At 35.8% G+C, this 17846-nt stretch overlaps 1 protein-coding gene across 1 annotated transcript; it reads right to left on the bottom strand.

Annotated features, from left to right (window-relative positions):
• Nucleotides 1–7603: 7603 nt before the first annotated feature.
• On the bottom strand, nucleotides 7604–8484 carry LOC141604725 (cell wall / vacuolar inhibitor of fructosidase 2-like). The gene has a single exon (XM_074423192.1). It carries the CDS (start codon nucleotides 8412–8414, stop codon nucleotides 7827–7829), a length of 588 nt encoding a protein of 195 aa, XP_074279293.1. The 5' UTR covers nucleotides 8415–8484; the 3' UTR covers nucleotides 7604–7826.
• Between the last annotated feature and the right edge of the window lie 9362 nt (nucleotides 8485–17846).

Below are 17846 nucleotides of genomic sequence, written 5' to 3'. Positions count from 1 at the left end.
TTTGCGTGGCCGCTTTATTTGACCCGAGGAACTTTCTATGTGATTTCCGGAGAAATTTGTTCCGGGACCCTAGAATCCCGAAAAACCGTGTATTATACACTTCAATTTGAGCCGTTCGTGAGGTCGTACCGAACCCTTTTTATTTTTCTCCCTCTTTTTCAATCACGCGTCTCCTTGTTTTTCAATCACGCGTCCGAGCTCATTTCAGGAGTTAACCTATTCGATTTCAACCTCAAATAACGAGCATTAATCGATTTTGCACGATTATCCGAGGTTCGACGAATGCTGGTTTATGGCATACCGGCACCCCCAAATGTCTTCTGTTGGAACTCAAATTTTGCGTGGCCGCATTATCTGACCCGAGGACCTTTCTATGTGATTTAAGAAGAATTTTTTTTCGGGACCCTGGAATCCCGAAAAACCGTGTATTGTACACTTCAATTTGAGCCGTTCGGAAAGTCGTACCGAAACCTGTTTCTTTTTCTCCCTGTTTTTCAACCACGTGTCTCCCTGTTTTTCAATCACGCGTCGGACGTCATTTCGGGAGTTAATCTATTCGAAATCAGCCTCAAATAACGAGCATTAATAGATTTTTCACGATTATCCGAGGTACGACGAATGCTAGTTTATAGCATACCGGCACCCCCAAATGTCTTCCGTTGGTACTCAAATTTTGCTTGGCCGCTTTATCTGACCCGAGGAACTTTCTATGTGATTTTCGGAGAATTTTGTTCCGGGACCCTGGAATCCCGAAAAACCGTGTATCTTACACTTCAATTTGAGCCGTTCGGGAAGTCGTACCGAACCCTGTATTATTTTCTCCTTGTTATTCAATCACGCGTCCAAGCTCATTTCAGGAGTTAACCTATTCGATATCAACCTCAAATAACGAGCATTAATAGATTTTTCACGATTATCCGAGGTTCGACTAATGCTGGTTTATGGTCGGCACCCCAAATGTCTTCCGTTGGTACTCAAATTTTGCGTGGCCGCGTTATCTGACCCGAGGAACTTTCTATGTGACTTCCGGAGAATTTTGTTCCGGGACCCTCGAATCCCGAAAAACCGTGTATTATATACACTTCAATTTGAGCCGTTCGGGAGGTAAACAGGACCACTGTTTCTTTTTCTCCCTGTTTTTCAATCACAGGTCCGGGCTCATTTCAGGAGTTAACCTATTCGATTTCAGCCTCAAATAACGAGCATTAATAGATTTTTCACGATTATCCGAGGTTCGACGAATGCTGGTTTATGGCATACCGGCACACCCCAATGTCTTCCGTTGGTACTCAAATTTTGCGTGGCCAATACACGGTTTTCGAGATTCCAGGGTCCCGGAACAAAATTCTCCGTAAATCAAATAAAAAGTTTCTCGGGTCAAATAAAGCGACCTCACAAAAATTGAGAAGACAAGGAAGACATTTTAGGGTGCTGGTATGCGATAAACCCGCATTCGTTGAACCTCGCATAATCGTGAAAAATAAAGTAATACTCGTTATTTGGGACTGAAATCGAATAGGTTTACTCCTGCAATTATCTCGGACACGTAGTTGAAAAACCGGGAGAAAAAGAAACGTGTTCCAGTACGACCTCCCGAACGGCTCAAAATGAAGTGTATAATACACGGTTTTCGTGATTTAAGAGTATCGGAACAAAATTCTCTGAAAATAGCACAGAACGTTTCTTGGGTCAGATAAAGCAGACACACAAAACTTGAGGAGCAAATTAGGACATTTGGGAATTCTAATATGCGATAAACCAGTATTCGGCGAACCTCGGATAAGCGTGAAAAATGAATTAATAATCGTTATTTGGGGCTGAAATCGAATAGGTTTACTCCTGCAATTATCCCGGACACGTGGTCGATAAACCGGGAGAAAAAGAAACGTGGTCCGATACGACCTCCCGAACGATTCAAAATAAAGTGTATAATACACGGTTTTCGAGATTCCAGGGTCCCATAACAAAATTCTCTAGAAATCAAACAAAAAGTTTCTCTGGTCTAATAAAGCGACCACACAAAATTTGAGGAGAAAAGGAAAACATTTGGGGGTGCTGGTATGCGATAAACCAGCATTCATTAAACCTCGGATAATCGTAAAAAATGAAGCAATACTCGTTATTTGGGACTGAAATCTAATGGGTTTTTTCCTGCAATAACCTCGGACACGTGGTTGAAAAATGGGGAGAAAAAAAAACGTGGTCCGGTACGTTCTCCCGAACGGCTCAAAATGAATTGTATAATACATGGTTTTCGAGATTCCAGGGTCCCGGAACAAAATTCTCTGGAAATCAAACAAAAAAGTTTCTCGGGTCAAATTAAGCGACCACACAAAATTTGAGAAGCAAAGGAAGAAATTTGGGGGTGCTCGTATGCGATAAACCAGTATTCGTTGAACCTCGGATAATCGTGAAAAATAAAGTAATATTCGTTATTTGGGACTGAAATCGAATAGGTTTACTCCTGCAATTATCCCGGACACGTAGTTGAAAAACAGGGAGAAAAAGAAACATGGTCTGATACGACCTCTTGAACGGCTCAAAATGAAGTGTAAAATACACGGTTTTTGAGATTTCAGGGTACCAGAATAAAATTCTGTAAAAATCGCACAAAAGGTTTCTCGGGTTAGATAAAGCAGCCACAAAAAACGTGAGGAGCATAGGAGGACATTTGGGAGTGCTAATATGCGATAAACCAGCATTCGGCGAACCTCGGATAAGCGTGAAAAACGAATTAATAATCGTTATTTAGGGCTGAAATCGAATAGGTTTACTCCTGCAATTATCCCGGACACGTGGTTGAAAACCGGGAGATAAAGAAACGTGGTCTGGTACGACCTCTTGAACGACTCAAAATGAAGTGTAATTACAAGGTTTTCGAGATTTGAGGGTCCCGGAAGAAAAATATACGGAAATCACACTGAAGGTTCCTTAGACGATGCAAAGCGGCCACTCAAAATATGAAGAGGAACAGAGGACATTCAGGGGTCCCGGTATGCAATAAAACAACATTTGTCGAACCTCGGACACGTGGTTTTCCAGGGTGGCCTGTGTCGATCCATATGATATTTCCGATCATATGTGCAGCAGTTGTTTACAGGTTAGCCTTGGTAGCATGCGGGAGACGGGACGAGCCGTGATGACATTTGAGTCGAGCATAGTTGATTAGATTAATTAGTAGTCATGAGTTGTATCATTCATTTCATTTATTCACTTATGTTTATGTAATCCACTAAATATTTCATTTATGTTAATTGTTTCTCAATTACGACTCCGATTTCACCGCCTCGGAAAACCGAGAAGGTAACAACTCCCAATTACCTTGGTTGGGTAAGAAGGGGATGTTATAGTTTAGGAGGCCTTACCGGGCCGTGTTTCTTTTTCTTTTGGTTTTTCTACCACGTGTAAAGGGTCGCTTTAAGAGTTACCCAATTCAATTTCAGCCCTAAATAACAAGTATTAAAGCATTTGTAACGACTCTCTGATTTCCGCCCAAGACTCATTTATCGAACACCGGTTGCCTCAAATGTCCTTTGTTGCCTCTCAAATTTTGTGAGGCCGCTTTGTCTGACCCGAGAAATGATCCGAGTGATTTACAGAAGATTTTTTTCGGGGGCCTTAGTACCCCGAAAAACGTGTATTATACACTTCAATTTGAGCCGTTCGAGAGGTCGTTCCGGGTCGTGTTTATTTTTCTTCTGGTTTCTACCACGTGTTCGGCTCACTTTAAAAGTTACATTATTCATTTTCAGCTCCTAGTAAATTGTATTAAACTATTTTTAACGAATATCCAAATTCCTCCTCTCTCTTAATTATAGCACACCGCCAACATCAAATATCATCCGTTATTCCTCAAAAATTTTGAGGCCTCTGCTTCATCTGACCCTAGATACCGTCTGTGCGATTTACGGACATTATTGTTTCGGGATCCTGCAATGCTGAAAACTGTTTTATACACTTCAATATGCAGTTCAATTTGAGCCGTTCGGGAGGTTGTATCAGGTCGTGTTTCTTTTTCTCTCGATTTTTCTACCACGATTCTGGGATCGCTTCAAGAATTACCTTATTCAGTTTCAGCCCCGGCCAAGTGACAAGTATTAAACCATTTTTTAACAAGTATTCGATTTCCGCCCGAGACTTGTTTATCGCACACTGGTAGCCTCAAATGTTCATTGTTCTTTCCCAAATTTGTGAAATCGCTTAGTTTGACCCAAGAAATCGTCCTTGTAACTTGATATGTACTTATTTAGCCATGATTTTCTCCCTCTTTTCTATGCGTTTTGATCCGTTTTGAGACGGTTTATATACCTTTGCTTGTATTTTGTGTCCCAATTTATTGTTCTATGAGTTTGTGTTTCCTTTTGTAGGATTTGAGACGAAATTGAAGAAACGGGAGCAAGATAGGTCATTTTGAAGATAGCATTGGAAAGAAGAGGAGAAATAGCTGAAAAAGGAGTCTCCGTCGGACCGGCTGGGAACCCCTTCCCTTGAGCCAAAGGAAGAAATTGTGAGGAAAGAATCAAGAGGTCACCAGCCGGGTAGGCAACCGGCAGCCGCCCCACCGGTCAGGAGCACCTGATGATGCTTTGAAGTTGAAGTTTGAAGAGAATTTACAGGAGGTTCCCAACCGGGTTATCAACCCGCAGTCGGCCCACCGTCCCTGCATACCTGCTGATCCAAGAACTGAAGAAAAACTTATAGCAACCCGTGAGCGGTCAGGCCACCGGCGGCCGGTCAACCGGCTCAGCCTCTTTTCATCCGCATTTCCTCTCCTTTGTAACTTTTGACCTAAATTTTGGAGAAACTATAAATACTCCCTCCCTAATTTCATTTGGACACAATACCCTAGATCCAATAATTTTACTTTTCAAGTTTGAAACTTTCTTAATTACCTTGTTAATCTTTCCCTAATTAGACTTAATCTTTCAATTAATTAGCTTGTTTAGATCTAGAAATTGGGTTGTAACAAGATTGAAGGTTTCCTCCATTCTTATTCAATACAAGCTTACTTCTTTTGCATCCTTGTTAGTATAATCTCCTTCCTTTTGCTCATTTGTTTACATTTGTCTTTGTTCTTGTTTAATTAATAGTAGTTGTTGGATCTCTCTTGTTTGTTGCTAAAACAGAAATTTTAACTCTCATATTCTACTTGTTCATGTTGTTGGGTGTTGTTCCTTTAGTAAAATTTGAATCTTTGATTAGTTGTGTCAAAGTTTACTCTTTTTACATTAATCTATCTTAATCTTAGTTTAATTAGTCTATACTCTTCTTTCACATAATTAATTGCATGCTTAGTTGTAAGAATCAATTTAATACCATGACTAATTGCAAAGTTTCATCCTTTATCAATTGTTTAGTCATGAATAGTGAGTAGTCTCCTTACTTGGGTACGATTAGGCACTAACATGAATAATTAACATAATTTATCCATTTAAATTAGTTGTCAAGGGGTGATTAGTGGGGTTAACCAAGGAAATTATCTTGTTAATGTTCTATTTGAGGATTTGGTTGATTGATGACTCTTGTCCACCAATGGAAATTGGTTAGGTCCTAGATTAACCACCTACTTACATCCTTAGCCGAATTGAACCCGGGAGGGAAAGCCTAAAGGAGGCGCCTTTGGAAATCGGTTTGACCTTCACCTTTGGGAAAAGGGTTGGGAAGACCGGGAATCCATCGTGACCTTGATCGATACTTGGGTACTTAATGAATAGCGTGTGTTCTCTTTTGTATTAAAGTGTCGAGTTGGGGAGTCCGAGTCATGAACCCAGGAGGGAGGTGAGTCGGGATTTTTAGTGTCCTATTATGAGCCCGAGAGGGAGTTAATAGGCGAATTAGAGGCGTTTTCCCCTACTTGATTACCCCAAGATGACTAATTGGCCGAATTAACATGGTGATTATGGATTTTTGTAGCCTAATCGTGCCTTAGGCCTTTTATCTATTGAGTAAAGCCGCATTTTTTCTAGCTTGCCTTCTTATTTAGAATTTACATTAGTTAATTTAATTACTTGTTGTCTAGTCTAGTTTAGTTAGAATACCAACCTTACAAGTTTTATTTGGCTTAGCTAAACACATGAACATAACAACTAGTAATCTATTTGCTCCTCGTGGTTCGACCCTCAGATGTGCAACGATTCTCGTTCACTTGCGAGGTAATTAAACTCACATCATGACCTACAAACATTTTTGTTTTGAGACCCTGGAATCCCGAAAACCGTGTATTATAGACTTCAATTTGAGCCGTTTGTGATGCCTTACCGGGTCGTGCTTCTTTTTCTCCTTGTTTTCCTACCACGTGTCCATGGTCGCTTCTGAAGTTATCCTAATCGATTTCAGCCCCAAATAACAAGTATTAAAACATTTTTAACGAGTCTCCGATTTTCACCTAAGACTCGTTTATCGCACACCGGCAGCCTCAAATATTTTGTGTAGCTCCTCAAATTTTGTGAGGCCGCTTTGTATGACTAGAGAAATCATCCGTGTGATTTATGGACATTTTTGTTCCGGGACCTTAGAATCCCGAAAAACGTGTATTATACATTTGAATTTGAGTCGTTCGAGAATCCATTCCGGTTCGTGTTTCTTTATAATCGAGTTGGACGTTGGGCGTGCCGACTCTATGTCGCATGTTAAAGATTTATGACCAATATACGCAAAATTCCATCCGTTTTAGGCAAAATTCCGTTGGAAAATCCTTCCAAAATTGCATTGACTCACATAAGCACAACGTCAAAAATTTATCTTTAAGTTTAGACCGTTATTCTAGACCATATAATCGAGTTGGACGTTGAGCGTGTCCACTCAATGTCGCCCGTTAAAGATTTATGACCAATTTAGGCAAATTTCATCCGTTTTAAGCAAAATTCTGTTGGCCATGGTTCGTGTCTGGGTCGCCATTTCATTGCACCCGGCACAAAACCCACACTCGTGAACATAACTCATGCCATTTTCTCCTCAGACACGGTGGACCAGCATGAGAGACGACCCAATACAAACCACTTCCATCTCTACTAAATCGTCATCATATAGTGATTGGACATTTTGCCAAAATGAAGTCTTGTTTGTCCAACCCACAAAATCATCCAAGCCTAGATGCACAAAAGTGGGCTACTATGTTTGATCCTGGGGTCTATACTCTATAGCTAGGTCCATGTTCCAGATATGTGTTAGGGCTTGACTTCCTTTGCCCGGTTTAGTCAATTTAATCATTTAATCAAGGCCGATTACTCCTCACCTAATAGCACATGGTATTCTGACTTTTAACAAAAAGTGAGGCCCCAATTATAGATTAAAGTCCATGATAGCCCAAAAAGTCGATTACGGTCGAATCAGTGGCGGATTCAAGACAGGACATAGCAGGAACGCTCATCTCTCCTGACAATAAAAGTTTTGAATTTTGCCAAAATATCTGTATTTACCTTATTTACTAATTGTATTACTCATTTGAACCTCGAAACTTTTTCACCCACCTAACTACAAATTTCGGCTTCCCCAAAGAGCCGGACTTGAGTCGACCAAAGGGAGGCAAATTTGGCCCGGCCTTGCCTAACCAGTTTTCGCGGTCTAAGTTAAAACCTCTTCAATATGAAAACAAATATTAATATCATCAATAAACTTAAGAAAAGTTTCAATACCTTGAAAAACAAGTGACCTTGACAACTATGACAAGTACTACTATAATCACAATAACAAATTACACAACATCACGGTTCAAGCCCTGAGAATGCAGCAATGTTAAAACTCATGAGTAAGAGCTTTACCACCTTAATAATCCTACCAGCTCGAATCCAGACTAAACCAGACAGTATACACGAAAAAAAATGATTTTAAGGATTACCCATATCATTATACAATTGATTAAGAATACCTAAAACAACACCACAAATCTTCTTCAACCCATCTTCCCTAACCTTAAGTGCACTAGGATACGCCACACCGCGATATCGTCTAAACGCATTATGACAAACATTAGGGTAATCAGCAGCAGCAGTAACATGCATTATAGCATAATCATAATTATCAAAACTTAAATCATCATTACAAGAATTAAGAGAGTCATTAGCATTATAATACTTTTGTGCACATAACGTTACTACCTTTTTCAACGTTGCATCACTTGTAGTAGTACTAGTACTACTACTTTGAAGTTGTGTCGATAAATACGAGTATGTATCGGTCGCGTTAAGTATGCCGACATTTATCATGATGGTCGCTAGGCCTTTGAGGTCGGATTGTGAGCTTGTTGGGTCGGATTTGAGGGAGGAGATGCATAAGTCTATGTATTTTGTTGTTTTGCATGTTTTTCGGATTAGTTCGTCGTCGGCTGTGGCTAAGTTGGTTGATGGATTGATGGTGGTGTAGAGGATTAGGAAGATGGATAGTATGTAGAAGTTGTTTGGGATTTTAGGAGACATTTTTGGAGATGGAGGAGATAAGGAAATCTAAGTTTTCAAGTACTCTTACTACATATACAAGTATAGACCATAGTACGTTGCTTATATATATCATGACTTTTTTTTTTTAGGGGAAATGAAATGACATGCATTATCAGGTGATATCGAGTCTTGATATCATTCTCTTTTAAATTAAATAATGGGTTCTATGCCACTATATAAATTATACGAAAATGTGATACTAAGACTCGGTATACATCTGAAACTGTCATTCGTGTCTAACATTTCTTAAGTATATTTGTGCATATTATTATTATATTAAAAAAAGGAAAAATAATATATATAAAAACGATGTTTTAAATATTTTCACACCCTTTGTCTCGAATCATTTATTTACTTTTTAAATTTTTTATAAAGAATATTTTAATTATATTTAAGCAAATGATTGAGAGGGAGAACATTTTCTATATATTTTTTATCGGATTTTCTAAAATGTGCCCTTAGGGCACATGTTAATAAGTTAATTAGAGAAAGTTTGTTGAGAATATTTTACTAATTATGGTAAATGTAAGTTTGTACATCTATCTTTCATGATTTATTCTCACGAAACTTTCTATATTTTTTATATAGTGGAAGTGGAAAGTGTTGGGGCCAACTGTAGGTCACTTGATCAACCTAATTCAAGACAAAAATCATAACGTGTCCAATTTCTCTCCATTTCCTAAAAAGAAATGGAGAGGCAAGTTCCTATTAATGGTCCGGATCGCGTTCTGACAACATCTAACGGTTCTAAATTTACACATAAAAATAAAGGAAAATAAGGGTGAAGTGAGAATTATTATTTAAAGAGATTTGTGAGAGGAATTGGAGAGAAAGGAAATGGAGAGGATCCAAATCCTATCATAACGTGGCTAATTTGGCTCAAAGAAATATAGGGTTATTTTCAATAATATTACAGTATAGTTTGAATTATTTTTATTAAATTAATCTTCGTATTACTTATTTCTTAAGAAATTACTTACACTATTGGAGGGGTAAATGATTTACTGTAAAATGTAAGGTAATACATTATATGGATGAATTGGTAAAGTATATTAACCGATGACCATATATTAGTTATGTCAGAAGGGTGTCCGATTCCGTTGATCATTATTTAAACCCGTACATATTTCAGTGACCTGATGATCACACATCCCTTCTATACTCCGATGATTTAATGTAAGTATTCATTCACGATATAAAGTATTTATATTTTAGCTACGTTACTTTTTATTTCAAGATCTGTCACTGGATAGTCCTTCGACGGTGTGGAATGCAATTATTGGATCCGAGTGGTGGGCTTAGATTTTCATGCAATTGACAAACAATGGTGACTAATTAAATGTATACAAAATTTAACATGTAGCTGTTTTGGTTGGTTTCACATTATTGTAAGAGAGGCAATACATGGCAAGTAGCATTGAGATTAGAACACATATTTTGGAGCTTACGTAGAATGCAAATGCAATAGTTCACGGGTTAATAGGGACAAATCATTTGAGGCCTAATACACAACTTTTAACCATGGTTTGTGTTTTGTTCCTTTTCCCCACCTGACTGACTTTGTCATTGACAATCTTGGGTTGCTTTCAAACTAAAGTCATTGGTATCCGTCTTAAGTTAAAACGGATATAATGTTCTTTCTTCATTCCATTTAATTTTATACATTTACTTTATACACGTGAATTAATGCTCGTTGTCTTTTATTCATATCTTTAGTTATATATTAATAAAAATTATAAAAATATAATATTCACAATACACTCAGTAAGATAATTTAAAGAAGATCTACATAAGACATGACTATCTTTTATACTATATATTACAAGTTGTATCGAAAATTCTTCTCAGCACTTATGAATAGTGCTCAGAAAGCAAACATATAGGCTCTGTTTGGTAAACAGCGGATTAAAATTAACAGAAACAGATTTAGAAAGCAGATTTGACTAGAATAATGATTTAGCAGGTTTGACTAGGAGATTTATTTAGCATAATTGTTTTAAAAGTGTTTGATAATTGACAGTTTTAGATTAGTAAATTGTTTAAATCCTTTGTAAAATGACAAATAAGGATATGAATAAATTATTTATTAAATATATAAAAGGAAGGTTAGTATTTTTAAAGGAGGTAAATAAGACAAATTTTTTTTCTTTCTATTCCGCTAACCCAATATGCTGGTAGGAGCAGCATATTTGAAAATAGCATATTGGATCCCAATATGCTATTTCAATATGTCATTAACCAAACGCTCTAAATAGCATATTTGTAAATCAAACATGCTAAATCTCTCCAATATGCTGAAATTTGGCCAATATGACATTTACCAAATAGAGCCATAGAATTGAATGAAATGGAGAAAGTAATAATTTGATAATAAAATGTGATTATTTTGATGTTGTTCGGGTTCAAACCCATGTCATGAGTATCACCCCGCTTATGATTTGGGGTGTTTGATAAACAACGGATTGGTAAATTTTTAACATGTTTGACTTACCAATCTACTAATTTGAGTGTTTGGTAAATGACATATTAAAACAGTAGATTAAAGCTCAATCTACAGTTTTCCAATATGTTGCTCCCTCCAGCATATTCACATTAGTAGATTGTGAAAAAATGAATTTGTCCACCCTTTACACATAAATACAACAAACTATTAACCTAAATCCGCTAATTACCAAACACTTCTACTAAATCTGATAATTGAAATGTATTCAAATTTGTCAATCAAATTTGTCATTTATAATCTGTTTGACCAATCTGCTTCTACTAATATTAATCTGTTGAGTACCAAACAGGACCAATATAGTTTCAATCTCCTTCCGAACTGATTTCAAGCTTATTCAAGCTCGAGCTCAAACCTGTTCGATTATACCTAGAGTAGGCAATGGGCCGTGCTGGGCCGGCCCGTCGTGCCTTCCTCCAAAATTGGCCCGGCCCAGGCACGGATATTGGCTCCTCAGGCCGTGCCGTGCCAGGCCCACTGATCCAAACTTACGCTCGTGCCTGGCCCATAGGCTTTTCGTGCCTTGTCCATGGGCCGACCCATGTGCTTTAATATTTTTTTATTTTAAAAAAATTGTTATATAATTGATATATTTTAGTACTTTTTGTTTAATAAATGATGATTAATGGTTTAAATATATATTTTATTAAATATTAGTGTACGTTTTGTTTAATAAATGATGATCAACGGGCTATACTTCGGGCCAGACCCGCCGTGCCTGGTGCGTGCCCGACTCCACCGTGCTTGGGTCGTGTCGTGCCTCGGCACGAATTTCTGAAGAAAATCGCGTCGAAGCCCGTCTCAAGCCCAGCCGTGCCGTGCCCGTGCTTCCTCGATTTTCTCACCGGGTCGGGCCGGGCCACCCACCAGCCCGCGGCCCTTTATGCCAACTCTAATTATACCCCCGTTATTGGTGTTCTATTTTACATTGTACTACAAAACGGAGTGTCCATGCCGGACCAAAATCAAGGACAAAGGCCCATACTTTAGCTAAATATGTATATCGAGTCTTTAAAACTGGGCCATGTGTTGTTTTGCCTAATCAAGGGCCCAAATACATGGGATATGGGTCATTTAAAAAAGCAGCCCTTTCAATTCCATTTTGTACTCAATGGTGTCCCCCACTTTTCTTTCGTTCCCTACTTTCTTTCAATCTATTTGCATTGTACAAATGTGAGCAAGTTACTTGTGATTTTCAACAGTCAATGTCCATGACATAAAATCTGCAAAATTTATGTTTGTCATGAGTATATATGAGGTAGAAATAGACCTGGTAAAATGATCTGACCCGAATAATTTGATTTGTACTCGATTCGACACCTACACTGAGAATTTGAGCTTGACCCATAATTCAAATTGATCTGGTTATGACCCGAATGTTTATTGTTGCACACAATCCATTATTCTTAAATAACTTGAAAATAGTTGGCCCGAACACAACCTGATCTGACCTGAATTATTGCAAACTCATTAATGACCCGGCTCAAACTGGCTCGATCTGAACTCGACCCGGTTGACTTGTTTATTAGGTCTAGGTAGAAGCAATACTTGTAGTGATGAAGTCAAAGGGAGTAGTATATACAGTCGTTTCCTTGAAACATAAGTTCTGTTTTTTTTTTTTTTTTTTTTTTTTTTGAAATTTTCGGCTTTTTTAAAAAATTTATCTTATTACTCGTATATTAGTAATTTGCCCTTCCTAAATACTTTATGCCACCTAACAACAAATTTTGGTTACGCCACTGGACAATTGTATCTACGATTAATTTTGACGACGAAATATTCTTAAGGAGGATGGCTTACAGCCTAAGGTTACCTTTAAAGAGTGGGCATGCTATGTGGTCATATGGTCCATAGTTGATGATAATAAGGGCAGAAAGCCCTGGCCCCTGGGCCTTAGAGGGAACAATGAACGTCTTTTCTAAGGTGCATGGCCTGTTTTAGGTAATGAAATGACTCCTCCTGTCCTTGATTGTTTAGCCAGTCGCAGACTTTTAAAGAACAACAATTCTCCCTTGTGACGGTCAAGCACCTATATAACAGTAATTATTGGGTGAGATAATATTACGTTATGAGACTGACTCATTTTGTAAAATGATAATTTATTTATTAATAGTAAATAAATAGTTTTTTTTTATAAAAATGGTTATCTCACATGCAGTGTGAAACTATCTTATTTTATAATTGATGTCTATATAATTATTATATTTTTTTTTATATTGAGGGAGCAACAAGCCAAATATAAAGTCGATGTGGCAAATCAAGCTACACTATGTTATAGCTGTCCATTGGAGATGCTCTAATTAAGCCATTTTCTTGCCATTCTAAGCAACTCCAATGGCAAGCTACAAGGTCTTGTAGCTTGCCTTATCCCATTTTTTTCCAAGCTACAAAGCTTTCAAGTTACATTACACTCTAATGGCAAACTACATTATATTGTAGCTTAAAATCTCACATAACAATAAATAATTTAATTAAATTTTCTTATTATTTTTTAATTACCTATTTTATTCATTTTAAGTTTCAAGCTACGTAGCTTGACAAAGCTACACCTGCTTGCAAGCGGGTATAGCGGGTATATATTTTTGTACTCCAATGATGAGCATACTGCTTGAAAATTAACAATAATTGCAAGCCGGTTCCCAAAAACAACCATTGGAGTTGCTCTTTGTATTATTATTATTATTATTATTATTATTATTATTATATGTTCATGATTTGAGCATGTAGATGTTAATGAGTTCTTCCACATGAAAAAATAGTTAAAAAAAGTGAAGAAAGAGAGAGTAGTAAATAAATAGTGAAAGGGAAAGTGGAAAGACAGAAATGTAAAGGAGAGGTGGTGGTTGTGAGTTGGGATTGTACCCAAAAAGTGACACTCTCCCACATTTTCTCATCATCATTTTCTCCCTTTCACTCCCTTTGTGGTCCGCTCTTCTGCCGCACCATTTGCCAACTTTTATATACGTTTCTTCCGTCCATATTAGGGTCATTCATTTATTTACACTAAAATATTGAGGATGAGGTCGAACCTGAAACCTATTATCCACTATATTTCCATCTTAATCACTAGATTAATACCTTAATAATAATGAACGAGTGGTTTATTACAATTCTGAGTCGATTTTAGGATTTTACGACCTAAAATGTGTAGATCGACCATGATCCTAAGTAAAATAATCATATACTCGTATTTATTTACATTATTGAAGAGATTAATGATCGAGCTAACATATAAGGCAAAGTAAAACAATTTAATGAAAAGTATTCATGTCTTTTTTTACATTTTGTAATTAAGTGTTTATACACTAGTATAGGCCCGTGCAATGCATGCACGGTGTTTATAGAATATTACCTTTTAGTATATTATATGTATAGAGTGTAAATTGACAATTCATTATTTTTTAACATTTTTCATCATGGTATTTTGATTTGAGAGAAACAAAAAAAACAATTTAAGTAATACTCATAACATGAATTGTGTTATTTAATGAAAAAAAGTTTTTTACGCAGATTTAATGATATCGTTTTATAACTTTTTTTAATTAATAGCATACAATATCTTTTATCTACAACTTATCTTATCGAGAACGAAATTTTTATCATCAAAAAACCTAGAAGCAAATCTTAAATAGAGAACTATATTAAAATGGGAAAGAAAATAATCGATTATATCAAAATAGGGGAAATATTTTAGGCGGGAAAACTTGAGTTTTTCCTATTCATTTAGTATATAGGGGATTTTTGTCCAGACACTTACAATATTTTTTTTATACAGGAAAAACAAAAGCTAGCAATATACTCCGTGCTCGTGTGACAAACAATTTGTAAGGACTAAGGAGTAATCACTTATGATTATCATACATCCATTTTCAACGAAAAAACTGCATCTGGCTAGTTGTTAGATCTAAAAAGATATGTGCATTTCAATATATATTGCAATCCAATCTAACCTGAATTCAATCTTTAAGGTACGTATTAAAGTCTGAAAAAAATTTCCCGCTAAATTTCTCCTATTTTTACGCATCTAATAAAAATCGGGTCCATCACATTTCACGTTAATATTTATTTCAAAATGATGCATATATTTGACCTATAAACGTCTTGCATGTCGTTGACATTCCTAATTGCTAGCAAGAGTGCAAGATCCACCGTTTAATATAAAGACACAATCACACAAGTATCCCATATTCCCATCCCATCACATTCTTCTACGGTGCACCACCATTAGTGTGAAATTACGTAACGTTTCATATATGTACGTCTCATATAAATTGTAAATGCACGCTTCATATAATTCTATTTTTTTGTGGCAACAATTAATTTGTAGAATAAAAATGGTCCAATATGAAAAAAATAATAATAATAAATTGGCTTCATACTCCGTATAAACCAAATAACTTTCGACAATCTTGTATTTTTGATTTTTGTGGGCACATTTGTTTTGAAATTTACTAATTATTATATATTGTAACGCGAAATATCACTTAAATTGAATAACAATTTTGCTCTGAAAACTAGCTATTCTCTTAACCTAAAAAAAGATGGCTAAAACGATATCATCCGATGATAATATGCTCATCAACGCTAAATTTACTAAGGTAAAAATGTATGAAATAACGGTGTAGAAAAAATTTTGTCGACTCTCATTTTAGGCTGTCTATATCGGATATCCCAAACCCAAAACGTATTTGTGGACAAGACTTATGCATGTCTGAAGACAAGTTTTGAGATAATGTATATTTCCTATTGCAAAATTTTAAGTTGAGTATTGAAAATCCAAAACTCAATTTTAAACTTATGAATTAATAGTTATAATAAGGTAAAAAAATGTACTCGGTAATAAAAAGAAAGAAAAATTTGCAAATGTAACTTTGTACAGTTTTATGTAGATAAAGGTTATGCTTTAGGGTTGTAAAATAGATAGATCCGTTTAAGGACCAACATGTGGTATTAAAGGCAGGCTAATGATCATCCCATATGATTTGTTTGTGATTAGGGAAATTGTTAACGAGGATTGCATTATTATACAACTAATTATCTCCAAAAATATACTACTATCAAATTGAGGACATTATTTATAGCTTACAATTATGTACATGGGTCATCAACGCACGAGGTTCTTTATATTTGATAATTAAGTTATTAAGTTAAAAGCTTAGATTTAACGAAACAATAATTATCAAGTGTAAAATTGGTTTTCTTTTAAGACAACGGTTATATACGTTTTAAGTTTAGAACGGGTTAAATACTACTGTCATATTGTTAGACGGGACAAATTTTTTATCATTTCCAAAGCATTCTTCTAATTATTTGACCTGTTTTATGTTTAAAACGAATATATTTGTCTTAAATAAAAACTTGTTTAGTAATAATCATGACGAGTAAAGGATTGGTATTCATAACTTGGGTTTAAATCTCGTCAACTTAATATTTGTCCATATAACTCTCTTTATACAAAAAGTAAAATAAAAGTAACGAGAATGATCATAGTTCATATCAATCATATCTTTGTGGCTTTCATGGAAAAAGGAAAGTGGTAAAAGTTAAGATAAGAAGAGCATCCAACCATAAATAAACTCTATTCAAGCCGACAATTTTTTAGATTAAACTAATCAACTTTTAAACCTAAGATTATATTCGTATTATTATTTGTACTATCAACAATTTTCAGGGACATATTTTGATTTTGGAAAAAGTACTAGGTAGTAATGTAGTATATTTGATGAATCTATATCATAAATTCATAACTAATGCAGAGTAAGAAATAATCGTAATATTAAGTTATTAACAGTTGATAGACTATACATCTGAGGTAATACCTTTTATTGTACAGATTACATTTGCCAAAGTTAATTACGGAGTAGTATGTTTTTTTTGCAACGATTTCAGTTTGTGTTGTGTTGTGTTGTATTGTGAGGTGAAGTTGTTTTGCAATTGGGGAAAATGGGGTCTCGAAACAATATGTGTGATTGAGATTGAATTGGTGATGGTGGGATTGGATGGTGTCGTTGGCCGTGGTGGCTGTGGGGTCGCGCGTGGTGGTGTGGTGGTGGTAGAGGGGATGAGTGAGATTAGGCTTGAAGATGAGTGAGATTAGTTGTGTTATGGGTAAAAGCAAGAGGTATAGTGTTTAGGAGATGTAAACTAACGGTGTGATAACGGAAAGTCTGGTAAGGGTATTTTGGGAAAGAAAAAGGTAAACACAGGGGTACCATATGTAGAAACTTAAAATGAGGGGTACCATGTGTAATCTGCCAAAGTTCGAGGGTACCATGGGAAAAAACCGTTGTTTATTTTCTGAGTTTTATTTTAAAGTTTTTGAGTTCTGCTTTAGTATAAAGTTTTTGAGTACATTTAGTAAAACATTACACTAAAAAAATATAATATTGCTCAAAAACTATATTTATAAATGATAATATCTTTCGAAAAAAATGTGTATATCTTTCAAAAACTAGTGCGAGTAATCCTCAAATGCATAATCCTTTTTCTCTAATATTAACAATACGACATCTATAATCGATATCAAATTAAATTGACAAAATACATAGCTATAGAAATCAAATAAATTTCAACCTCTCTAAAACATAAAACATAGATTGCTACATCAAAATATAATGCTTCTGATGAATATAATTTAATATAGGGTTATTTAACGAGAATACTCTAAACTATTAGGCACCTTCTCAAATTACTACAAACTTCAATTTAACTAGCATTATAACAAACTATTACACCCATTGTCATGGAATAGAATTGTGTTTTTATTAACCTGAAGTAGTAGGTTATCCTCTTAAAAGGTCCCACTTTCTTTCTTTTAATCCCATTTTCTATTCTTTCTCTTCCACTTATTACTTCAAATTCCCCCCCTCCATTTTATATTTTCTTTCTCTTCTCTTTCCTTTTAATTTTCG

Source organism: Silene latifolia, chromosome 10, assembly GCF_048544455.1.
Source record: "Silene latifolia isolate original U9 population chromosome 10, ASM4854445v1, whole genome shotgun sequence".
Taxonomy (NCBI): Eukaryota; Viridiplantae; Streptophyta; class Magnoliopsida; order Caryophyllales; family Caryophyllaceae; genus Silene; species Silene latifolia.
Note: the sequence above shows the minus strand (reverse complement) of the source record. Positions and strands in the feature narration are given on the sequence as shown.

Bases quoted from the DNA above. Each gene is read 5' to 3' on its own strand.
- LOC141604725 (XM_074423192.1), bottom strand. From the start codon at position 8,414: ATGTCTCCTAAAATCCCAAACAACTTCTACATACTATCCATCTTCCTA.